The sequence below is a fragment of the Pseudorca crassidens genome, chromosome 14 (genome assembly GCF_039906515.1).
Source record: "Pseudorca crassidens isolate mPseCra1 chromosome 14, mPseCra1.hap1, whole genome shotgun sequence".
In the NCBI taxonomy this organism is placed as follows: Eukaryota; Metazoa; Chordata; class Mammalia; order Artiodactyla; family Delphinidae; genus Pseudorca; species Pseudorca crassidens.
In genome coordinates, this window is record NC_090309.1 from 5,034,286 (window position 1) to 5,060,122 (window position 25,837).

The 25,837-nt window shown below is 43.2% G+C and overlaps 1 protein-coding gene across 1 annotated transcript in view; it reads right to left on the reverse strand.

Moving 5' to 3' along the window:
- Window positions 1-25,837, reverse strand: part of SLC9A4 (solute carrier family 9 member A4) — a 57,726-nt gene that overhangs the window by 15,150 nt on the left and 16,739 nt on the right. The window contains exons 3-8 of the mRNA XM_067703876.1: window positions 12,991-13,250; window positions 11,537-11,754; window positions 8,567-8,769; window positions 7,914-8,000; window positions 3,801-3,871; window positions 1,082-1,243 (exon numbers count right to left, since the gene is read on the reverse strand). Coding sequence (XP_067559977.1) covers window positions 1,082-1,243; window positions 3,801-3,871; window positions 7,914-8,000; window positions 8,567-8,769; window positions 11,537-11,754; window positions 12,991-13,250 — 1,001 coding nt within the window. The remainder of the gene's footprint in view (window positions 1-1,081; window positions 1,244-3,800; window positions 3,872-7,913; window positions 8,001-8,566; window positions 8,770-11,536; window positions 11,755-12,990; window positions 13,251-25,837) is intronic.

Sequence of the window (25,837 nt, forward strand, 5' to 3'; positions counted from 1 at the left end):
TGGAAATGTTCCCCATGTAAAAAAGGTGATGGTGTTTCTGATTCATTAGCAAGCAAGGGATGAGAAGTAACACTCAGGTGTTAATGACAATTTCATTGCTATCTATTCTTAGCTCTTCTCTCAACTTGCTTTTCAGAGGTGAGGATGTGGGGAGATAATTGAAACTCATTATCTTCTGAGGACGTCAGGATGGAGGAGCTGGTGTTCCTTATGCTAAATATACGTTCTGACTAATTTCCCCAATTCGTAAACCATTTCTTGGGAGAAAACTGGGCATCTTTAGGGAGGGGGTGAATTCATTCTTATGACATCCAAGGAGTTCTCGGTAAATGTCAGAGACTTAAAGCAGCTTTAAAAAATGTCTAACCAGCTCTTGGGACAATTGGTTTCCAGATACTCCAACTGAAGCACCAGGCTTCAAAGGGCATCATCTTGTAATGATGGGGTATGTATCAGTCTTACCCCACCCTCTGTTCCCCTGGTAGCCAGTTCCCTCCTTGCTCCTGTCCACAGCTGGTCTCACACAAACGCGGCATTCTCCCAATTGCACACAGATCTTTGCCTGAGACACAATTACAAACACGGCCTTCTCTTTAAATATCCCACCAATCACCACACCTCTTGCTCCTATACCACTCGTGCCCAAATCCAAGTTAGCATCTTAGGATGCTGACCTGGTCTCTCCTCATAGAAGACAGGGAGAGAGATGACTTATGGGACAAAGACAACAGCAAGATTAGCAGAAGCAAATGAGCACGGGTGAAAGGGTAGACATGTCTAAACAGGAAGACTTGTAACATATGCTAAAGATCTTCTATAAATTCGTTTGCCCCGCCCTCCCAAAGAAAGATGTCAAAAAACTCTCATCTTTTTGCTAGAAAGTAATTTTCAGAAACTAGGTGAAACAGATCGAGCATGGACCAAGCTATAAGATGCCAAGACTTAGATCTTATTTCTTCCATTTTTCCTTTGTCATATCTCTGCCTCTTCACTCCTAATAGTACCTTTAAATGGAACAATGAGTTAGTGCCCCTTGTAATTCTGACATTGAAAGTCTAGATCGAGGGCAGATGTCACTTACTGGTGGGGCATGGAAAAGGCTGTAGAACTCAGTATCCCGGTCTCTGCCATCTCAATAGCTTGTTTCATTTCCAGCTTCTTGTACAAAGAAACGATGCTCGATTTTGGCAGGTTCTCTCGGATTAGGATTTTCCGTAAATACTTATGATCAAACTTCTTAAACCTAAAAACGGAAACCAACAGTTTGGAAATCTTCAATCTCTGTATGTGTTATGTAAGTATATACTTTTTCTAGAAACAAACTACACTTAACTTTATTCTGAAAAACACCACGACAGTGCCTGGAACACATGTGACTTTGAACACATTTTTAAAAAAAATAATCATAGCATTTATACATTTTTTAAATAAAGAAAGAATGGCCTAGGGACCTGAATACATTGAAAATCAACCAAACAAAAGGAAGGGACAAGCTGTAATCAGGGTTGCTCATCTTTAAAATGAGACTAGGGGCTTCCCTGGTGGTCCAGTGGTAAAGAATCCGCCTTCCAATGCAGGAGATATGGGTCTGATCCCTGGTCAGGGAACTAACTTCCCACCTGCCGCGGGTCAACTAAGCCCGCGGGCCACAACTACTGAGCCTGCGTGCCGCAAACTACAGAGCCAAGGCGCTCTGGAACCCGCACGCCACAACTAGAGAGAGAAAACCTGCACACCACAACTAGAGAGAAGCCCGTGCTGCAGCGAAAGATACCGCATGCTGCAACTAAGACCCGATGCAGCCAAAAGTAAATAAATAAATAAGTTTAAAATAAATAAATAAAATAAAATGAGACGAATAGTGATAACACAGGAGAGTTAAGGAGATCATGTGAAAGATAATTCCTCTCTTTCTAATCCAGCTTCCTTATGGCTGTTGTAGTTTGCCTTCCAAAAGTCAAGTATGGCCATGCCACTCTCCTATTTAATAGCCTTTTTTTTTTTTTTTTTTTTTTTTTTTTTTTTTTGCGGCACGCGGGCCTCTCACTGTTGTGGCCTCTCCCGTTGCGGAGCACAGGCTCCAGACACGCTGGCTTAGCGGCCATGGCTCACCGGCCCAGCCGCTCTGCGGCATGTGGGATCTTCCCGGACCGGGGCATGAACCCGTGTCCCCTGCATCGGCAGGCGGACTCTCAACCACTGCGCCACCAGGGAAGCCCTTAATAGCCTTTTGATATGAGTTTTAAAGGTCAAATAGAACTTTATAGTGTTAATGGCTGTAGAGAGCTCCTTAGCTCTGTACCATAAAAGTGTGTCCCTGTCTTTCCAGTCATGTCCTCCTTTTTTCTCACCTTTTTCTCACCTTGTCACTCTCCCATATCCAAACCATGACATGTTCTCCCTTGCCTTTGCAGATGGAAATACACTGCTGCTACTGTGGTTGCTTGGCAGGCTTTCCATTCTTCTTGGCCTAGAGAACTCATTTATTTTCCAAACCCACTCCCATTTCTGTATTGCTATAGTTCTACTCATTTGCCTCTGTTATAACATGCGCCATATTGACCATAATCATTTGTTCAGGCTCCTTCTCTTCTCCCCCACCCCACCCCCAGGACCACATGTACTACATTGTGAAGACCTAGAACACAGTGAGGGTGTCTTACTGCTCTTGACACAGTTTAGAAAGTTATGTATAGATTTGGCTAAATGGAAGAATATTTAATAATGCTTCATTGGAATAACTATGGCATTTGAACTTAAAAAAAAAAATCCATGGCCTAAATTCTAGATCGGTGGATAGTCACAGAATTTAACTTCTATTTTAACACTGTAAGGACTGCTAAAACGATGCTTCTTTCTACCTCATAAAAAAAAAATCCCACTCAGGAGACTTCCCTGGCAGTCCAGTGGTTAAGATTTCACCTTCCAATGCACGGGGTGCAGGTTTGATTCCTGATCAGGGAGCTAAGATCCCACATGATCTTAGCCAAAAACCAAAACATAAAACAGAAGCAATATTGTAACAAATTCAATGAAGACTTTAAAAAATGGTCCACATCAAAAAATCTTAAAAAAAAATCCCACTCAAAAGCTCTCAGTTTCTGTGCCACCACCCTGCAAGAGCCAGAATTTTAAAGATCTAGTCTCTCTTGGCATCACCAACATCAATATGTTGGAAATGTCTACCATTTGGTTAATTGAACTACTGCTAACGCCTACATCCTCCAAACAGCAGTGTAAAACTTCAAAAATCTCGTCTTCCTCATCCTCAATAAACTCTCCTCAGGGAGACATATGGCTGTAGACTAAATCCAGAAGAGGATGAGTTCTGAAATGTGAGATGTTGTGGAGAAGAGGGCCCCCGGAATCGTTATGCGGGAAGGACCTCCCCCACAATGGAGGAATCTCTTCCCCAGGATCCCTGATGACTCACCAACCCTCCTTTGCAGCCTCTTGAAGCCTGTTATTCCCTGGTTGTGCTTCTCGTATCACTGGGAAACTTGTCCTTGTTTTAAACTTAAATCTGGTGTCTCTAATTTCCACTCGTCAGTTGTACTAGTTTCCTCTAAAGCAACCAAGCCCAAGTTCACTGCTTCCTCCACCTGGTAGCTCTCCATCTCCCAGGACTTCTGCCTGCTTCTTGTATGGCATGGCTCCCAGGCCCTTTATCTTCCTGGCCACCTTCCTCAGGATTCCTTCTACTTTTATCGTATCCCATCTACCTAGCTTCCAGTGGAACCTTCTGAGGTTCCGCATGTCACATATATCCCTCCTTGGTGGTGAGACCTCTGCCTCCTTACTTGTCTCTCACTTGGTAGTGGCTCCACTGCCCACACACATCTTCAATTCCAGCCTTCAAGTGATCCATCAGCTGCAAAACCAAACACAGGGAAATGATTTGCTGATGAAACGTTAACCCTACAAGACACACAAGGAGGGTTAGTCCACCTTGGAAAACAAAGGGGGCTTTACTTTCCAGGAGCACACCCTCTTTTCTATCACTGTTCATGTAACGGACGCTTATAATGCCTTTCCCAGTAACACCACTTAGTTTCGTGATACAAAGCCTCTGCAGAGAATTTCTTTAATAAAGCACATAACTTGCAATGAAAACAAGGTACCTGCTTTGCTTTGAATACTATTTTTCTAGAATGATCTAGGAAATTTCTCATTACTGAGATCAAATGGATATAAAGCCTAATAATTAACTTTTAATTCTTTGAATTTCATTGAGAAAGAAAAGAATATGCCAGTATCCAATTTATACGACTCCTGAAAATATAATTCTACAGGTATTCTATTATAATAGCAACATATAACAACAAAATCTATCTATATGCCTCAGTTCTTTTTTTGTTTTGTTTGTTTTTTCTTCTTATTTTGGGCCGTGCCACATGGCTTGTGGGACCTTAGTTCCCCCACCAGGGACTGAACCTGCGCCCTCAGCAGTGAAAGCACAGAGTCCTAACCACTGGATCACCAGGGAATTCCCACGCCTCACTTTTTTTTTTTTTTTTTTTTGCGGTACGCGGGCCTCTCACTGCTGTGGCCTCTCCCGCTGCAGAGCACAGGCTCCGGACCCGCAGGCTCAGCGGCCATGGCTCACGGATCCAGCCTCTCCGCGGCATGTGGGATCTTCCCAGACCGGGGCACGAACCCGTGTCCCCTGCATCGGCAGGCAGACTCCCAACCACTGCGCCACCAGGGAAGCCCCAACGCCTCAGTTTTTATCTGATCATTTTGTCTCAGTATTTACATCTCACCATCCAAGCCAATTATACTACATTTGCCTTATCCAAATTGTTTATAGGAATTTAGGAAAAAACACAGTCTCTTCATAATTTATTACTTTACAAGTAATTTAAATTTGTAATCATTGAAGTTTAACATGGCTTCTAAATTTTTTTGCAAAATAAATTAAAATACTAAGTTAATTCTGAAATAATTATGTACTCTCTACCAATAATTATACCTTTTTTTGAGAAAAAGAAAAATAAGAAAGGGGTGAAATATTCAAGTTGTATTGTCTTAGGTATATATCTAATTTCTTAAAATAATGAACAGGGGGATGAAGATAGAGACAAAAATCTTCAATCGGGTTAAAGCACTACTGATTATAAAATGCTCACTCCCTATCCCCATCTGTTGAATAGTTTCAAATGGCCTTGAAAATTTTTCATTTGCATTTCCTGGAATTAAAATTACTTTATTTCCTTAGGTGACTTTGGCCATGAAATTCAGGTCTGATTTTGAAAGACTTCATCAGTTTCTCCAGCATTAAAGTTATGGACTTTCAGGCATGAAAGAAACCTCCAAATTATGTGGGTCAATCATCCCCTCCAAGCCTGAATCTCTTGTACAGCAACTATGCCGAGTGTTTCTGGTTATTGCTTGCACACATCCACTTCACCTTTGGGTGAGCCATACAAGCAACTGTCCAGACACTCTTCATTAACAGAGCTGAAGCCTCTCACCCTATGTTTTCCATACATTAGTTCTCATTTCTATTTCCTGTAGCCACATGAAACGCCATCCCTTCAATACTGTGTCGGACTTAAAACTTAAAACAAACAGAGACCAAGATCGACTTCATTTTCACTTTTATCAGAGTTGTCACCAAAACTGCCACTAGGCCATGTCTGCTGAACTGGAAGCTGTTACCCCTTCTTTATTATAAGTTCAGGAAGAGCAGAAAATCCCATGTTCCATTAGAATAATGATTTCTTTCTTCCTTCCTTCCTTCCTTCCTTCCTTCCTTCCTCCCTCCCTCCCTCCCTCCCTCCCTCCCTCCCTCCCTCCCTCCCTCCCTCCCTCCCTCCCTTCCTTCCTTCCTTCCTTCCTTCCTTCCTTCCTTCCTTCCTTCCTTCCTTCCTTCCTTCCTTCCTTCCTTTCTTTCTTTCTTTCTTTTTTAGAACAATAATTTTGGAAGCAAGTCAGGCAACCCTGAACATTATTCATCATGATAGTTTTCTGAGGTGTCAACTTGGCTAGGCTACTCCCCTGTTATTATTAATACCCATTGAGATGTTGCTGTGGAAGTATTTGGTAGATAGGATTAAAGGTCACTGATCAGTTGCCTTTAAGTAAGGGATATTATCCTAGATCATCTGGGTGGGTCTGATGTGATCATTCGAAAGGCCTGAAGAATAAAGCAGAAGAAAATTCCACTTGCTTTTGCCTGCGAGTTCCAGTCCACCCTTCCTGATGGCCTGTCCTACAGATTTTGGATCTGTCTACCCAGCACCCGTAGTAGGTGAGCCAATTCCTTACAACAAAGCTCTTAATATATATCTGCTACTAGTACTGCTCCCCTTGTTGAAGCCTGACAGAAACAATGCTAGCTTGGACCCAAAAGGGAGAGAGAGAAGATGAAATGAAAGAAAGCTACTGGGCCCCACATTCTACAGGCAAGAAGCAGGCTGAACAAACTAATAAGCTGCTAGAGTTACAGATGTAGAAAACATACTTATGGTTACCAGGGGGCAAGCGGGGCAGGGATATATTGGGAGAATGAGACTGACATAGACACACTACTATACATAAAATAAATAGCTAGTAAGGACCTACTGTAGAGCACAGGGAACTCTACTCGGTACTCTGTAATGGCCTATATGGGAAAAGAATCTAAAACAGAGTAGGTATATGTATACATATAACTGATTCACTTTGCTGTACACCTGGACCTAACACAACATTGTAAATCAACTATACTCCAATAAAAATTACAAAACAAAACAAAACAAAATTCGTAAGTCACAAACACCTGCTACTGTTCATGAAAAAAGAACTATGACTCAGTGGGTGGAGGGGAGAACACAGAAGGTGGAGCAGAGAATCATAGAAGATTGTTCCCAGGACTGGAAACCAGGACTGGAAACCCAGGCAGACTTGGAAATTTGCTTGGGGTAGATGACCCCTTTTTTCCTTCCATATTTCCCCCTTTTGGAAAAGGAGTATCTATAGCTGTTATCTGATGACTGTCCTACCAGTGCGTTTTGGGAGAAGATGACTTGTTTCTTGAGTTTCACAGGTTCAGAGTGAAGAGGAACTGTGTCTCAGGACGGATTATACCTAGAGCCTCACCCATCCTTGATTTAGATGGTTGAGATGCTGAGAGTTGGGTCTTTTGAACTCACAAGATGTAGGTGAGATTTTTGGTCTCTGAGTTCATTCTATAGTGGATTGAGGCTTTTGAGATGTTGGGATCGGTTAATGTATTTTGCATGTGGAACAGACACGAGTCTTCGAAGAGCAAAGGACAGATGCGATAGGCAGAATGTATGTTCCCCAAAGACATCCAGGGTCCTAATCCCCAGGGCCTGCAAGCATGTTAGTTTTTATTCAAAGAGGAATTAGGATAGCAGATGAATTTAGGTTTGCTATTCAGCTGACCTGATGATAGAGAGAATACCCTAAATTACCCCCATCGGCCCAGTATAACCATAAAGATCTTTAATGTGGAAGAGGAAGGCAGAAGAGTCAGTATCAGAGTGATGCAGCATGAGAAAGCCCTGACTGGTCATTGTTGGCTTTGAAGACAGGACGGGTCCACAAGCCGAGGAATGCCAAGAACCTCTAGAAGCTGGAAGAGGCAAGAAAACAGACCTTTTCCTAGAACCCCTAGAAAGAAATGCAGCCCTGCTACATCTTGATTTTATCCCTGTGAAACTCATTGTGAACTTCTGACTTCCAGAACTGTAAGATAATAACTGTAAGATGTAAGCTACTAAGTCTACGATAATTTCCTACAGCAGCACCAGGAAACTAGTACAGTCACTGTTGGTGGAGCTGGAGAGGAAAGAGGCCATGTCTAGTGACATATACACACCTCATCAAAGTTCTAAATCACTCCCATAGGTGACGAAGAGGGAACGTCTTATCAACTTATTAATTATGACCAAGAGATAACTTACACGGGTATGAAGCTCTTCGTTGATGGATTCTTTTTTATTGGTCTTTCTAACATCCAGGTACCTGACCAGAGGGCCAATTGTGATTCCCTAGATCATAAACCACAAAATAAAGCATTTTGTTGTAGTGAAGACTGTCAGGATAGAGAGCAAATCTATTGCAAATTTAGAACTTCCAATTTTAATGTCTTTGTTTTGTACTAGTTTCTCCTGGATAAATGCTCCAGTGTTTACTTTAGTTCTTACTTAATACCTTTACACTCTGCAATAAAAATAGGCCTGATGTCTATAATTTAAAGCAGGGATTTAGTTTCATTCCTTAAAATAACCTCCCATTAGTTTGCTGAGAGCTAATACCAGCTATAATAAAAACTATTTAATACCCATTGTTATCTCATTTTCAGCAATAGACATCCGGCGAGCTCTCAGTCACCTGTACAAAGGGATATTTTGATTGATACATTTTATCAATTAAAAGGTCACAAAATGTCGAGGTTACAGGATGACCAAAAACATGATCTAGAAATATTTGGGAATTTAGTTTGGGCACTTGTCTGAAAATCAGATAAAGTGTCCCTTTCTTGGTATTTTACTAATTTAATACACAATCCTGAGAAGAATCGACTTATTTCAAATATGAAAGAAATTCTACCAACCTGAATAAATACAGTAAAATATATAACTACTAGAGTAGCTGTGACAAACATTTTCTTCCTAGGAAAAAGAGATAGAGGAAGCAAAAACGCAAGTGAAAAACTTCCAGCTCCTCGGACACCACTGTAGAAAATTATGCACTGGTCCTTGATGGAGAAGGGGAAAGTCCGAAACTGGTTACTGATATAGAAGAGAGCAAACACGCCTAGAAGGGGGGAAATACGTATTAGAGCAGAGGGTCACGAATGAGGAGACAAAGCAGCATTAGTGAACCCAAGTTGTGCGCATGTGCCCACAAAACAAGGCAACCTAATTCCATCACACCCATGGCAGTCTGTCCCAAACAGAACAGCGTACAAAACTTTTAACTTCTTGGGTAGCTGTGAGACGGCAGTGCTTCAAGTCAGAAGTGTTCTCTGGTAGTTTCCCAGCATGACTGCCTCCGTGCGTGTGCACGTGTGTGTGTGTATTTAAAGTAATAAATCTTGATACTTTTGATATAAGAAATGGTATATATTTTCTAATCTATTTTATAAATTTTGCTCAGCCTTTCAAAACTAAGAAAAGCAAGGGTATCACTTGGAGGGTAGAAGCATTTTTATCAGCTCATACTCTCCCTGGGTCAGCAGAGGAGGTGTGTGATTTTGAAGGTGACATTAGCCCTCGCAGTGCCTGGGGTCTGTGCAGGTGAGCAGATCTTTTGTGGTTGGTTTGGTTCTTCTTGAGGCTCGATGCAAAAAAGAAAGGAAGTTGGCAAGGGGTCCAAGGAGGGGTCTCTTACTGTCAGTAAGTGGAAGGTGGAGGGCAGGAGAGCTTGCTGAAAACACACAGGTGTTTTCTACCACATTGGTTTTTCATCCCCATGTGGCTGAGCTGCCACCCATGCAGTGGTTCCTAGTGAGAAAGGTCCCTTCACTGATGCTCTGACTCGTCAAAGCAGAGGTTTCCCTGGAGAACAGTAAACCTCTCGGTATCCTCATGTGGTTTCTAATCGCACAGACATCACAGCAAGCATCACTGACGTTAACTCTACTGCCCTGTAGATCCCCACAGTACTAGAACTGAAAGGGACCTAACAAATTTGTCCACACCCACTGTTCTGTGGTTGGGGAAGAAGCTTTTGAGTAGTTAACTCTCTGTCCAAGGTCAAATAGCTAGTTAGTAACAGTGATAGGACTTGATGTGATGTTATAAATTTATACCAGAGTACCCTTAATTCTTTTCTCTCCTGAAGACCCAACAGGCACATATATTCAGAGTTACTTTAATGAATATTTTTAATATTTCTACATTCTTGTTATTCTTTCCTAGCATCCTCTGATAGTAGGGACACTGACAGTGCAGGACACAGTAAAATTTAATTTTTCTCATTTTGTTTTGTTTGTCCCGGCTCCTCCACGGGCTAGTCCTATGACCTTGGGCAAAAGTCAATCTTTTCATGTACGCATCTTCTCATCTGCTTTCTGGAGGTATTGAGTACTTACACCAGAAGGTGGACGTAAGGTTTAATAATTTAATATCTATGAATAACATAAAGCACGACCTTCTATGTTGTAAGCCTTCATGAGTTGAACTATTCTTAGCTAGGATGAGTCAGGCAGGAGTGGGAGAGCTGGACTCCGACACCTGGCTCTGTCCCTCGCTGTGACGTGGCCAAGTCATTCTCCTGGGAACTGTTACATCATTTCTCTCAGATGGAAAATGAAGGAGCTGCGTGGCTGGTCACCAAGGGTGAAGCATCGTGAGGTCTCCCCAGCATTAATCTCCCAGCTGGTTTCTATGCTTGTTGGCTGGGCAGAAGCTCTGAGGTGGTACTCCTCTTGACATTAACCCTACTGCCCTGTAGATCCCTACAGTATTAGAACTGAAAGGGACTTATGAAATTTGTCCAGACCCACCATTTTGTGGTTGGGGAAGAAGATTTTGAGTAGTTAACTATCTGTCCAAGGTCAAATAGCTAGTTAGTAATACTGGTAGGACTTGTGAGATTATAAATTTATATCACAGAATCCTTAATTCTTTTCTCCCCTGGAGACCCAATAGGCACATATATTCAGAGCTATTTTTGTGAATATTTTTAATATTTCTACATTCTTGTTATTCTTGCCTAAATCCTAAAAACCATTCTAAATTTAGAATGGATATGTTCAAGATGAATTCTGAGCCATTTCTCCTAATTTCTCTTTGAGCAATTGGCTTGAAAATACTGGTCAAATTCACGTAAAAAAATGCTTCAAATATTGGTTGAAGTCATTTAAAATTATAATCTCTTCTAATCAAAAGGTAAAGCATATCTTGTAGTTCAGTACTGAGTGTTCTTTCTAGCTCCAGAAACATAAATATACAAGTTAAATTAAAAGCCATTAGTCAAGACACCTCGTGTTTTTAAGTTAGGCATATTTTATAGGGGTGACACCAGTTACACTGTAGAGTTGCCTTTACTAAGCACTTTTCAAAAATAGAGATTCACTTCCTTTGTTTTCTATATATCACACTCAACCCTTCAATAAAAGCACTTGTAATATTTAGGAGACGGTTTTCTAACAGGACTTGCCTTACAGTTTGTGAGAGCTCACTTTTCCTGTAACAAAAGCATAAAAGAAAGCCCGCAGTTTATAATCTGTGTCTGATTTATGGTGCAAGAACTCATAAGCTGGCAAAGAAGTGAAGAGCAAGGGATGAATGTACTGAGTTATATTTAAATGTGTAAATGTGAGAGTTTTCTCTCAATTAAAAACAAGTGCTCCTGCTTCAGCCTTGCTTCAGTGCAGAACCTTATCGGCCAGTGATTATTCTGAACTGATTGAGGAAGCAAACGGGGAACATTCCTGGTCACTACAAGGTACCCAAACCCCCCTAACCAGTAAAACCAGTTGGCATCACCCCATTGCTTTTGCTTTAACCTTGCAGGAAGGAATAAGAAAAATAAAAAAAGAAGCAGGTGGGACTCTCCGGGCCCTGCTGTGTCTTACTGATGGCTCTCCAGATCTGGCAGAAGGCCAGGGTGAAGCAGACGAAGGCCCAGTTCCACTCGTGGTTCTTCCCCACGGTGGACACGCCCATGAACATGAAGATCAGGGTCTCGCTGACGCTGCTCAACATCTTCATGAAATACTTGATGGTCGTGTAGGATGTCTGGGACACGTTTTCTTCGACGTACTTTTTCATGGTCACTGCACAGGCTGTGATTCTGCAAAAGGAAAAGAGTCTCAGGGAGAAGCCACAAGACCTTGCCCCTCATTGGAAAGTCCTCCCTATTGGTGATGGTACAGAGACACAAATCCTGTTTCTATCCAGAGAGAACGTCTTCTCCAGTCCTCTTTCTGGCTGCAGGTTTTTCCTGAGATTTTCTTTCTTCTTCCTCCGTAAGGGGTCTTGCACAAGTTGAGTGTGGTAGGGAAGGTGGGCTTGACATGGTTTTCCCGCAACAAAATGGCTCACAATTCATGCACGAGCCAGAAGCAGGACTGTTTTTATTTTGCTCCCTCCACCCCCATCATGAGCTCTGTCAGCCCCACCTCGTACTCTCTACTTCACCTGCCTTAAACCAAAATAACCCAGTGCAGTTACCTAGAAAGAATACTTCAGCGAGACCCCCTCACATTGTAATGTTTCCTACAAAATTTTAATGAGAAATTTTTCCTTTAAAATGTTTTGTTCTAGAGTCACTTAGCAAGTCTGGATGGGAAAGAAAGGACTTTGCCTTGTCTTAGTAGTTTGCTCACTTCTAAGGTGGGAAAATGATGAGTGCCTAGACTTTACACTACTGTATTTAATTAAGATAAATATTTCTATACAATAACATTGTGCCCAAGTGGCTGGGTATGAGGATGATGTCATAAAGAAGGCAACATGATCAGATACAATAAGCCAAGGTGAGAAGCCTCATTCCAAGATCTACACAAGGATAAACATTTCAAAGATATTTTCATTAGGAAAAAAAATCTGAATTTCTAGTCTTATCCCATCTACCCAGTTTCACTCCACACTGACCAGTCCTGGAGCTGTGATGTGATTCGAGGGAAACAGCAGAAGGCAGAGCCCAGGAATGATAGTAGCTCACGGCACGCTTCCCTTTAACTTTAAAATAATGCATTTTTCAAGGAAAACAAATAACGACTGAAGTGAGACTTTAACCTTGAACCTCCCCCAGCTCTTCTCTGCACCAGCTTTTCTGAGAGTTATAAATTGACCTTATAATTGCTATGCAGGAAAATCACCAGAACAGAGCAAAAGCAAATGCTGGAGAGAACATTTGTTTGGCAAAGGACCTGAACCGGATTTTACAAAAGTTCAAAAAACCTGGATCCTGAAACGCTTTTGAAGATTGGCATTAGGAGTCAGGCCTTTCTCAAAGCCTGGTCCACCAGATGTGGTCCTAAACTCTCTTTTATTGGATGAGAGGTGGTCCTTGGTTTGTACTCACGCCAGGATGCCAGAGAGATAGAGCGTCTCAGCCACTAAGTAGGACAAGTAGCTGAACATGAAGACGATGAGGGGTTCCATTGCTGAGATGTTCTGAGTGAAACGTGTGATAAACGCAGAAATGAATCCAAAAATGACGCCGAAAAATACTCCCCCGCACCCCACGATAATGAATCGGGCACATCCGGCCAAGATGTCCACAGGTTCTATGTCTTCAAATTTATGCATCTTTGTGAAGGCGATTAAGATGTTATATAAGACCTAGACAAAAAGAAAATGAAAAAACAAAAAAGTAAACATGAATTAGAAATGAGAAACAGCTTACACACAGATTCTTAACTTTGTGTCTAGTTAAATGATACACCACAAAAATTACAGAACAAGAAATATTAACACGGCTGCCTAACATTCAAATGCCTTCCAGATAATTTAAGTTTATTGTTTCTCCGAGTAAGAAGTATGACACTCACAGCTTTCAATCACTGAGCACCTACTACGTGCCAGTCTCTTCACTAAGCTCTGTGTCATTATCAATGATTTCCTCTGGCTCCAGATGCACCCTCCAACATAGGCTTGGTAATATGCAATGACATTCCATTATTTCTCCTTTAAAATGAGCACCATGTTAAGCTTGCTCAACTGAGGGGCATTGCAGGAGGTAGGGGCTTCCTGCAACTTCCGTGGGAGGGATGAGAGTCAGCCATGTGTGCGTGAGAGCTTCCAGGGGGTCCTGTCAGGGCCACAGGGCCTGCAAGTGGTCCCTCTGCCACCCTGCATCCTCCAGCTGACTGATGAACTCTCCACACACCTCTTGACACAGGACAAAAAAGCCCCAGCATGGCGCTGGTGCAGCATGCCTGTGGCCAGGGGTCCACCTCCGCAGGCTTCCCTCTGTGAACCCAGCCATGCAGTCTGCTCCTCTGAAGGCCCCCTGGCCCCTCTTGAACCCAGGCTCCCACTGCCCAGTGCCACTGACTGCAGAAGACTGCTCCCTGTCTGCCCTCCTTGCTCGCCCATCAAGTCCAGACCAGCTCTAGCTTGGCTAAATCAGCCAGCTTCTCTGCTGTCCAGTGGCCCATCCACACCTTCTCCAGGGAGATCAGAACCCCTTCCAAGTTTGTCCTCCTTTGGGGGTCATCCCTCAGCCCTAGGGTACCCTAAAAAGTTTTCTTACATCTCGTTTATTATAGTTTTTTTTTTTTTTTTTTGCGCTACGCGGGCCTCTCACTGTTGTGGCCCCTCCCGTTGCGGAGCACAGGCTCCAGATGCACAGGCTCAGCGGCCATGGCTCACAGGCCCAGCCGCTCTGCGGCATGTGGGATCTTCCTGGACCGGGGCACGAACCCGCATCCCCTGCATCGGCAGGCGGATTCTCAACCACTGCGCCACCAGGGAAGCCCATATAGTTGATAATTTTGATGTTAAAATTTCTCTGTTTAACCTACGGTGTGTTTTCTCTTTCTTGGTTGGACCCCACCTGCTTTCCATATACAGTATCTCATTAGAGTCCCCCAAACGACTCCAGTCCGTGTGATACACACTCCCCAATTTTCCTACGATTTCTCTGCTTATTTCCACATTCATATGAAGCTGCAGGGATCGGTTTATCGCTATTTCATGCCACTTGGCAACCCAGAACTTGGACTGAACTTCTGAAAAGTGGCCGCCTGCCACACAGTGAGGCACATAAACAAGTAAAGTAAGATCAGGGCAGGACATGAAGACCTCTGAGGCCCCCAGACCCTGAAGGGTCCTGCTAAACCACAGCACACACCTGTCAACTTTGCTTACACCGAGACAAAATCAGAGCAGGGGGAGAAGTTAAACTCCAGGAAACCATGTCCGTGATGGTATTCTCTGCGCTGAAAAACTGCAGCAGTGCTGCGGGCCCTCCAGCACGGGCAGGTCTCTGTCCCACTCATTCCCTCTCCTCCCTCACACTCTGCTCTCCCCTCCCCTCTGGGCGTCATCCCACATTCTGCCTCCTGCTTACTCCCTCTCCATCCCCAATTCATCTTTCCTGACAAAGACACTAGCGGCCCCTCTGTTCTTCAGGGTGCCCTGATAGCCTCTGGCTTCTGCTTTGGCTTCACCCCCAGGGCTTACCAAACTGCTAGCTGCCCTGTGCTCATGCTGACCCCTCAGCCACGGTCTGCTACCTGCACACAGCTGCAGCCATTTCTTCCCAGGCCCCCTTCCCAGTCCTGGCCCCTCCAGGTTCCCTTGGTGCATGGCCTCTGCTGATTTCCCATGACATCACCTTTGTGACTGAAGATCGATGTTTTCCCACGGAGAGGCTGGCAATGAACCATCACCTGCAAATTGTCCCTAGGCTGCTACCTTGTTCATGGTCATGATCATAAACTGTCAGGGTGCATTTAAAACAAAGCCCCCCCGCTTCATCTCATTTGCACTCTCTAGTCAACAGAGAGAAGCAGAAGAACCAGCTAGTCTGTGGGGATGAGCATCTCTGCTCTTGGGTGACCCGGAGCCATGAAGGAAACTCTTTACACACTGTTTGCTATCTGTTTGCACATGAAGATGAAGAATCGTATCCAGCCCAGCACTCGGCTTTGGAATGTGAGTAGGCGGAGAGGACCAGTCCTCAACGTAGCTCAGGTATTACCAATCCCCATCTAGTATGCTTCATCTAGTGAACTTTGTTGATGGAGGGGAGGGAATGTGAGGAAGGCATGCAATGACCCCTCTGCTCATGAGTTCTCGGTCCTCGTGCCCCTCTCCAGAGCAGCTTTGTCACATTGCCTTCTATGTTAGTTCCCTAGGGCTGCTGTGACAAAGTACTACAAACTGGGTGGCTTAATTCAGCAAACATTTATTTTCTCACTGCTCTGGAGGATAGAAGTCTAGAAGCAAGGGGTGGACGGGATCATGCCTCCTCTGAAGGTGCTGGGAGGGACGCAATCTGGAAAGCATGCCTTGGCTTGTGGACACATCAATCCCATCTCTGCTCCTGTCTTCCTATAGTCTTCCTTGGATATGTCACCCCTGCGTCTTCACATTGCCTTCTTATAAGGACAACAGTCATTGGATTTAGAGCCCACCTTAATCCAAAATGAGCTCATCTTAACTAGTTATATCTGCAAAGAACTGTTTCCAAATAAGATCATATCCTGAGGTTCTGGGTGGACATGAATTTTGGAAGGGACTCTATTGAACCCAATGTAGCTTTTGTAGCCAAAATGACCTTACAATGCAATTAACTTGTAAAATAGGCTAGAAGATCTTAGTTATATATCCTTTCAGGGCACAACTTCATTTCGAATTTCATAAGACCCTAATCTGGGGCTTGTCCTCCAAATGGATTCATTATGCTTCTTTGGAGAGCCCAGGACACATGTTTTTCTGTGTCTGGATTAGTTCCCAATTTTTAGTGTACAATAATTATCAGCCAGTAACCTACAAACTCACTTAGGTAAGGGAAAGTGGACAGAAGGTTATAAACAGGTTTGTTTCTTATCCCAAAGAGATGTTTCCAGTGAATTTTCTGGAAGAAGGAGAATCTGGGGAAGGTGAAAAAGAAGAATCAGGAAGCTTGGTGCAAATTGGCCCAAGCAAGGACACACACACACACATACACACACGCGGGCGTACACGCGCCATGAGCATTGCCAATTTCTGAAATTAGGAAAGGGATTACTTTAAAAAAAAGAGAGAGAGAGACTTGTCGAAATCTCAAACCAGATTTAAGAATACACATACCGAAGTGCAGAAATTTTGGAAGATATAAAAGTACAAAGGAACCTCCCCCCATACAAAAATGTTACTTACTATTTCCCGAGAAAACCACTATAAACATTGTGTGTGTGTATATATATATACACACATATATGTATATATACATATATATACAATATTATATATAATATAATATCTCAGCCAAAGACCTAGTGTGGCAGGGTTACTAAGGCAGGTCCATTTCCGGAAGGTGCGGGACTCCTCTGATGGGTGTCCTTGGCCTGAAGACTCCGGATGGGCTTGATAAACTCTTGTAGAAATGCATCCAGTTTCCCTCCATCCCTCTCTTTCCCCTGGGGTCACTCTGCTCTCCCTTCTCCCTGAACTCTATCTCCATTTTCTCTGGCAAGAGTGTCCCCTATAAACCTCTTGCACATCTAACACCCTCTGTGTGTCTGACGCATGGACGGCCTGAACGATATCTAGCTGTCTCCTTGTGTATCAACCATATTTTACAAAACTGCTGTAATATGGGTCTATTTTATTTAAGAAAAGTGAAGCCACGTTCTAAGAAAAATCCTGGCTGAGTGTTTGGAAGAAAATTGTGATTTATGGTTTCAAAACAAATCCAAAAGAACTTTAGTGGTTGTATCCCAACTCAGTGAGTTTGTTTAGTTCAATTTCACCTTCTGCCTGACCTCGGAGCAACCCACATATGGGTCTTAGAAGCCCTGGGCGTTGTACCTTTGGAGCTGTGCTCACGTTCCAAGGAGCCAGATGCTTGCACAAGACTCAAAAAAGACGAGTTTGGGGCTTCCCTGGTGGCGCAGTGGTTGAGAGTCCGCCTGCCGATGCAGGGGACGTGGGTTCGTGCCCTGGTCCGGGAAGATCCCACATGCCGCGGAGCGGCTGGGCCCGTGAGCCATGGCCGCTGAGCCTGCGCGTCTGGAGCCTGTGCTCCGCAACGGGAGAGGCCGCAACAGTGAGAGGCCCGCGTACCACAAAAAAAAAAAAAAAAAAAAAAAAAGACGAGTTTGAATGACTTAAATTGGGACCTGGGAGTTTATCTGACTCTCAGACCCAGAGGAAACTCAGGGAGTATGATTGAGACTCAAAGATTTGCATGTTGAGGCCACAAACGAAAACTCTTTTGCATAGCTCTCCAGATTATAAGTAGCTACCCCCTCTGTTCCTAGGGCCTGGGAAAGTCAATGGGGCCAGCCCTGTCCCCGGACACCAGTGCACTCTGCCAGGAAGAGGCCATGGCAGTTTCAGAAGCTAAAGTGGTACATATAATTAAGAAGACTACACTTACAGACACAATCTATATGACTGCACGAAAAACAATTCTTATCTTTCAAATTATACGGCTCTGGATGTCATTACGGTTGTGAAAGATTTTCTTTGGACTTCTTTCAAATCGCAATCATGTGTGTGTATTTTTTACATATTGAAAGGAAAAACTCAGCCGATGCTAAAGCCCAAACACGTCCTTGGCACTAAGGGAAAACAAGATTAGATTCACCCTCTCCACTCAGTGGGGAGGAGCAATATTGGGACATAGTAAGAAATATATATTTTGTCTTTGTCCCCAGTAGCCGGCACAGAGTTCCTAAAAATCTTGTAATTCCCTAAGTGGTACGGAGGAGAGGAGCATCTTTGTTATTTGTAATGAGCCCCTTCCAACCACTCCTGAGTTTATGCTAATGAGGTGACTCTTGCCTGGGTTTCACCCCACCCACACCCCGCCCCAAGGAGGGGCACTGGTTGCCATAGGGACCAGCCAAGTGAGTAAAGGGTTGTAACTTTCATCCCCACCCCCTAACCTCCAGGAAGGGGAGAAGGGCTGGAGCTTGATTTCAATAAACAGTGGCCACGGGGGACAATGGATACATGCACAGGTACGGCTGAGTCCCTTTGCTGTGCACCTGAAACTATCACAACATTGTTAATCGGCTATATTCTAATATAAAATAAAAAGTTAAAAAAAGAATCAGTGGCTAATAAATTAATCAGTCATGTCTATGTAATAGAACCTCCATGAAAACCTAACCAACGGGGTTCAGAACGCTTCCAGGTTGGTGCTAGGAGGGTGGTGCCCCTGGCAAGGACACGGAAGCTCTGCACCCCTTCCCACCTACCTCACCCTACGCATCCCTTTCATTCGGCTCTTCCTGAGTTGCATCTTTCCTAAGAAACGGGCCATAGAAAGTAAACGGGTTTTCTGAGTTCTGTGAGCTGCTCTAGCAAACTGTCAAACCTGAGGAGGGGTTGTGAGAACCCCCAATTTTACAACCAGTCAGTCAGACATATGAGAGGTCCAGTCTCGGAACTGGTGTCTGAAGCTGGAGAGTCTTACGGGACTGAGCCCTTAAGCCTGTGGGGTTTTGGGGTTTGCGCTAATTCTGCGTGGTTAGTGTCAGAACTGAATTAAATTGTAAGACACCAAGGTGGTAACTGGAGAGCGGGTATGGGAAAAAACACACACACATTTGGTGTCAGAGGTGATGCTGTAAAAAAAAAAAAAAAAAACAGTTCAGAGAAGTCTCAGAAAATGGTCCTTTCCTGTTACTTTTAACAAGCTCACCAACCTCCCAAGATCATAGTACTGGTAACCCTTTATGGATACCACCGTAAAAGTTTGCAAAGCCCTTCCAACACACAGAATGATGACCAAGGACAGCAGCCCACCACCCAAGCCTTAGCAGAGGTGGAGAGTCGATTTCAAACGTGCTGATCTATTTTTCTTGATCAATTTTATTGAGGAATGAGTTACATATGGTAAGCTGCATCTAAAACAAATGAACTCTGGCCACTGTATACACCCGTAAGATAACCACAGTCAAGATCTAGAACAATTCCACAAACCCAGAAAGGTTCTTCATTCCTTTTTAAAAGTCCATCCCTCCCTCCAACCCTGACACCAGGAAACCCCCGTTCTACTGTTGTCACCATAGATTAATTTTTATTTATATAAACTGAATAATAAAGTACAGACCCTTTTGTGTTTGGCTTCTTCAACTCAGCGGTTGTTGTTACAGGGATCAGTGGTTCATTCCTTTTTATTACTGAGTAGTATTCCACTATATGGCTAAAGCACAATTTCTCCATCCATTCAGTTGTTGAAGGACATTGGTTTCCTGCCTCTGCCCACCACCCAGCTTTTGCTCTTGGAATATTGCTGCTATGAACATTCACGTACAACTCTTTTGCACAGAGTTATGTTTTCATTTCCCTTGGATATACAGGAGTAGAATGGGTAGGCAGCGCTGTAGATACAAGTTAAAAATGTAAGAAACTGCTGTCTCCATCTATACAGGCGGCTAGAATACCATAGACTGGGTAGCTTATAAACAACAGAAATTTATTTCTCACAATTCCGGTGGCTGCCAAGGCCAAGATAAAAGCACCAGCAGATTCAGTGGTGAAAGCGATTCAGCGGTGAGAGCCTGGTTCTTAGATAGCTGTCTTCTCACTGTGTTCTCACATGGCAGAAGGGGCGAGGGAGCTCTCTGGTGTCTCTCTTATGAAGACACTAATCCCATTCATGAGGGCTCCGCTCTCATGACCTAACCGCCTCCCACAGGCCCCACCTCCAAATACCATCACATTGGGGATTAGATTTCAACATATGAATTTCCGGGGGACACAGACGTTCAGTCTGTAGCAACTACCAAATTGTTTGCCAAAGACATTGGATCGTTTTCCATTCCTGCCAGGAATGTATGAGATTTTCAGTAGTTCCCTATCCCATCAGCTCTAGCCACTCTGATAGGCGGACTCTCAACCACTGCGCCACCAGGGAAGCCCCGATCACTCCTATTTTTGAAAGCGTTTATGAAGAATAAGTTTTTCCTTAAGATACAGGCAAGATGTCTTATAGCTTTTAATTTATTATTTATTCTATTATTATCATTTATTATTATTTTTACGATTGCCTTTATCTTACTCACTTTAGATTCACCTTGCTCTCCTTTCTTTAGTTTGAAGAAATTACCTGAAGAAGTAGAACATATGTCATTGATTTTAGAACTTTAAAATCTTTACTATAAGCATTTAAAGCCATACATTTTCCTCTGGTACATCGTTACCATTTGTTAAATGTATTTTTTAATTTCCCTTGTAATTTCTTGTTTGAATCATGGATTAATTAGAAGTGTATTGTTTAATTTCCAAATATTGGGATATTCCTTAATGTAATTTATTTTTAATTTACTTCTGCTGGGGGCAGAGTGCACACTCTGATTGCACGGCTTGTAAATCTATTGAGGCTTTTTTTTCCAGTCAAATATGTGGTCTTTTTTGATGAACATGGTATTTGAACTTGAAAAAAATGTATGGGGCTTCCCTGGTGGCGCAGTGGTTGGGAGGCCACCTGCCGATGCAGGGGACGCGGGTTCGTGCCCCGGTCCGGGAGGATCCCACATGCCGCGGAGCGGCTGGACCCGTGAGCCATGGCCGCTGAGCCTGCGCATCCGGAGCCTGTGCTCCGCAGCGGGAGAGGCCACAGCAGTGAGAGGCCCGCGTACCGCAAAAAAAAAAAAAAAAGTATGTGTTGTAGTTGCTGGGGACAGCGCTCTATGAATATCAGTTAGAAGAAGGTGGTTGAAAGCGCTCAGCTCCTCAGTGTGTTGCTGCCATTTTGCCTACCTGTTCTATCATTTTCTAAATGAAAAGTAGTAAAATTCTTGCTGTGATTGTGGAATTGTCATTTCCTTCCTTTAAATTTGTCCATTTTTACTTCATGCCCTACTACTGGGTGCATACCCGTGCATCATTGTTAGGTGTTCTTGATGAATTGACATCTTTTTGTCATTATGAAACATCCCTCTTTATCTTTGTAAAATGTTCTACTTTTGCGTCTATTTTAATTGACATTAATATAACCACACCAGCATTCTAATGCCTGGTCTACCATACGTCTGGTATAGTTTTGCATCCATTTATTTTCAGCTTGTCTGCATCTTTATAGTTGTGTTTCCTGCAAATAGGATGTACTTGGGTCTTGCTTTATAATCAATTCTGATAATCTCTGACCTTTAATACTTTTTAGAATTCTTTTATAATTTTATTATTGGCCATACCTCTTTGCATTATGTTCACTGGCACTCTACAATATAACATTCTTAACTTTTTACAGGACACTCTGGGTTAACACTATACCACTTCACATAAATTAAGAAAACTTATAACCATGTAGGTTCATTAAACGTACTGACTTTTAACTATCCTTAAGAACTGGAGTGAAAAAGCTCTTCACAATATTAAATCTCCTGGATTTCTTTGACCCTGAGAGCTGATAGCTTAATGATAACTGATTGCATACTTTTGACTACCAATCCCCCTAGACTTGATAACCACAGTCGCCACCGTGCTCATGGCTCCTTGTAAGAGTAACATCTATGACAAAGCATCTGAGGGGGAGGAGCCTTGTGTGGCTACAGTACTTTCAACCAGAGACCTCTCATTCAAGAACAGGAGTTGACAGACCCTTGAGAAATGCGTTCATAGACTAGGGACCACGAAGTAGCTTGAGGTGAAACCCTCTGTTCAGTTATGAGCTGTAGCAACCATGTCTTCTGAGAAGTATGGAGATAATGGACCAGGTGTGGATGAACAGAGAAGTCTAATGAGGCAGATGAAGAGATTATGAGAGGCCATAAGGAGGGATGGGTTATGAGCACAAAAAACTGTGAATAATAAAAGCTAAGGAGTAGAGGACAGATGATGGAGGAGATTATGTGGAAGCTACTTGGAGAGGGAAGAGAAATGCAAAGATCTACAAAAATGCAGCAGAGTCTGAGCAAGTGGCCAAGTTGCATCTATGGAGGGGCTCTGGAGTAAGAATATGATAGTTATTAGCACTGTTCACACAGTATTTCTTTTCCTTCAAGGCATCTGATAGGACTGCATGTCCAGCCTCTACCATGTGACTCTGCCTGGCCAAATTTTGTGTTTAAATGAGTTTTGAGCAGAAGCGATATGTCCTTTACGGGATTGGGCATTTGTTTCAGAGGTGAGGCTTTCCATGAATCTCCTCTCCTTCCCTCTGGCACAGAGACCAGCAGTGCTCAATACAATGGCTGCTCTATAAGCCCAGATCCTGAAGAATAGAATGGAATGGAATGGAATAGAATGGAATAGAATAGAATAGAATAGAATAGAATAGAATAGAATAGAATAGAATAGACAGAGGGCTCTGTTGGCCAATAGAAGACAAGAAGTGTAGGTAAGAAATATACCTTTGTTGCTGTAGGCTACTGAGGTTTGGAGAGGGGTTTATTACCAGAACATAACCTGGTCCATGCTGACTGTAAGATAAGATCTGAAATCACTAAAACCAGCTAGGTTCTAGTTACAGCCTCTGTGAGATCCCTCATAAAGCACTTCCTATCCCTGGGTTACTGCGGCGTCTTCTATGGGATGAATTATGTCCCTCAAAATTCATATGTTGAAGTCTTGGGCTTCCCTGGTGGCTCAGTGGTTAAGAATCCGCCTGCCAATGCAGGGGACATGGGTTCGAGCCCTGGTCATGCAGTGGAGCAACTGAGCCCATGCGCCACAACTACTGACCCTGCGCTCTAGAGCCCGTGAGCCACAACTACTGAGCCCACGCACCACAACTATGGAAACCTGTGCCCCTAGAGCCCGTGCTTCACAACAAGAGAAGCCACTGCAGTGAGAAGCCAGCGCACCACAATGAAGAGTAGCCCGTGATCGCCGCAACTAGAGAAAGCCCGCGCGCAGCAACGAAGACCCAACGCAGCCAAAAATAAATAAATAAATAAATTTTAAAAAATTATAAAAGAAAATTCATAAAGTCTTAATTGCAGAATGTTACTGGATTTGGAAATAGGGTCTGTAAAGAGGTGGTTAAGTTAAAATGAGGTCTTAAGGCTGGGGCCATTAATCCAATAGGAGTGGTGTCTTTATAAGGAAAAGGAAGAGACACAGGAGTGCACACAGAGCGAAGGCCACTGCGAGGACAAAGCAAGTGATTGGCCACAAGCCAGGAAGAAAGCCTCCAGCCTCCAGAACTGTGAGAAAATACATTTCTGCTGTTGAAGACACCCAGCTTGTGGTATTTTGTTATGGCAGCCTTACTGGACTAATAGAAGATCTATGTCTTCCTGATTGTCTTGTGTATCTTTTTAATTAATCCTTATTGCTTGAGCTTGCCATAAACCCAGTTCCTTAAAAAAAAAGCCTAACTAAGTACTGACTCTACACCTGTAAGAAAGCATTGGTATATGCATACGGCTGATTCGCTTTGTTCTGCCACAGAAACTAACACAGTATTGTGAAGCAATTCCACTCCAATAACGATCTATTAAAAAAAAAACATTGTAAGTTCAGAGTCACAGCACAGTACAGCAGAAATGATCTTCACTGTACATCAGATGCTGGAAAGGTACAGAGAATAACACACACACACACAAACTGTATTCATCAACCTGACACAGGAAATTAAATAATGAATCCCGTTAATTTTCCATTTTGTATGAAAGGGCACTGGCACGTTCAGTTGTCACAGAGCAGTTCCTTGGCAACCACTTTCTTTGACTATTAAAAGAAATTAACTAAGAAATAAGAAACCCAGCAGTTACGTAGCAGTCTCCAGAATGATGGAACCAGAAAAAGACAAATAGCATATGGTATCGCTTATATTTGGAATCTAAAAAAAAATGATACAAATGAACTTATTTACCAAACAGAAACAGACCCACAGACATAGAAAACAAAGTTATGGTTACCAAAGGGGAAGTTTGGGATTAACATATACACACTACTGTGTATAAAATAGATAACCGACAGGGACTTACTTTATAGCAGGAAGCTATACTCAACATTTTGTATATGGGAAAAGAATCTGGAAAAATATATATATAACTGAATCACTGCTGTACACCTGAAACTAACACAACGTTGTTAATCAACTATACTTCAATTAAAAAACAAAGCTAAAAAAAGGGACGAAGGGAAGAAGCTTTTATACTTCACTCCTTAAAGGAAGGGAAAAAAGATCTGAAACTCAGGACAGGAGATTAAACATGGGATCTCCCGACTCTCTTAGGACTGACATCCTTGATCATTAGCTGCTTATAATCTCAGAAAGACCAGGAAGATGACCTAAGCGGAGGTCAGAAAATTTAACAAAGAGAAGTAAGTGGTAGGATTTTATTGATTTAGGGCACAGCAAAGATGTTTCTTTATGGAAATTCTTTTCAATTGAAAAAGTCTGAACATTCTCCTCAGTCTGAAGAACAGCAGGGGAGAGGACTGGCCGTATTTCATAGCTGCTATTCCCACCTACCTGCCAATGGCTCCTACATACGTATCTCCCTCCAATCTTTCCCCCAGGCTCCAGACTTCTATCTCTAAAACTACGTAAAATTTCTTTTCAGTGGCCTGTAGGTAAATGAAACTTAGCAGTTCAGAGCTAATAGCAATCACACACCCACACCCACCCCTGTTCCTCAGCCGTGATCTCTTCAAGGAACCGCCCAGCCTGGCCCCTCTGAGTCTGAGCAATCTTCCCCTCCCATCACCTCCATGCCAACTTGAAGCAAACGCCCAGAGGACTGACTTTCACCATCTGGTGCTAGTACACCTGCAGGACAGGAAAAGTCATTGTAAGGCTGTTTAACCTCCAAACTTTTTAAACTATAAAAGCAAACATCAGTTGTGACCAGTAGATGTCAATTCACTGAAGACTAGCTCAGTGACTTGCTTCTTCTGAGAGGGTCAGTCTGGCACACTGGAAATGTTACCGAGTCCAAATTTGCTCTGCTGGGCGCACGACAGGCTAATAAACTGGACACAAGGTGCTGGGCAGACTGAGAAGATGGCAGACCAGTGTCTCAAAATAACCATCTTTTCGGGGTTTGGATGCCAGTTTCTCTTATAGCACAGAGAGGGGGAGGAGATGAGGAAGTAAAGTAAAAAGGCCATAAGATTTGCAAACACCCCCTGGAATGGCCAGCCTCGGGGAGGGAATGTGTTCATTTCTTCTTTCTTGCAGCCATTCGCAGGTGGACATGGTCCGGATGCTTCCCTGAACAAAGGCACTTTGGTTTAACCTTCAGGCAGAGGGGCAGGGTTCCCCGAGGCAGGCCATTGTGTATAGACAGTGTCCTTTTAGTGAACAAAAG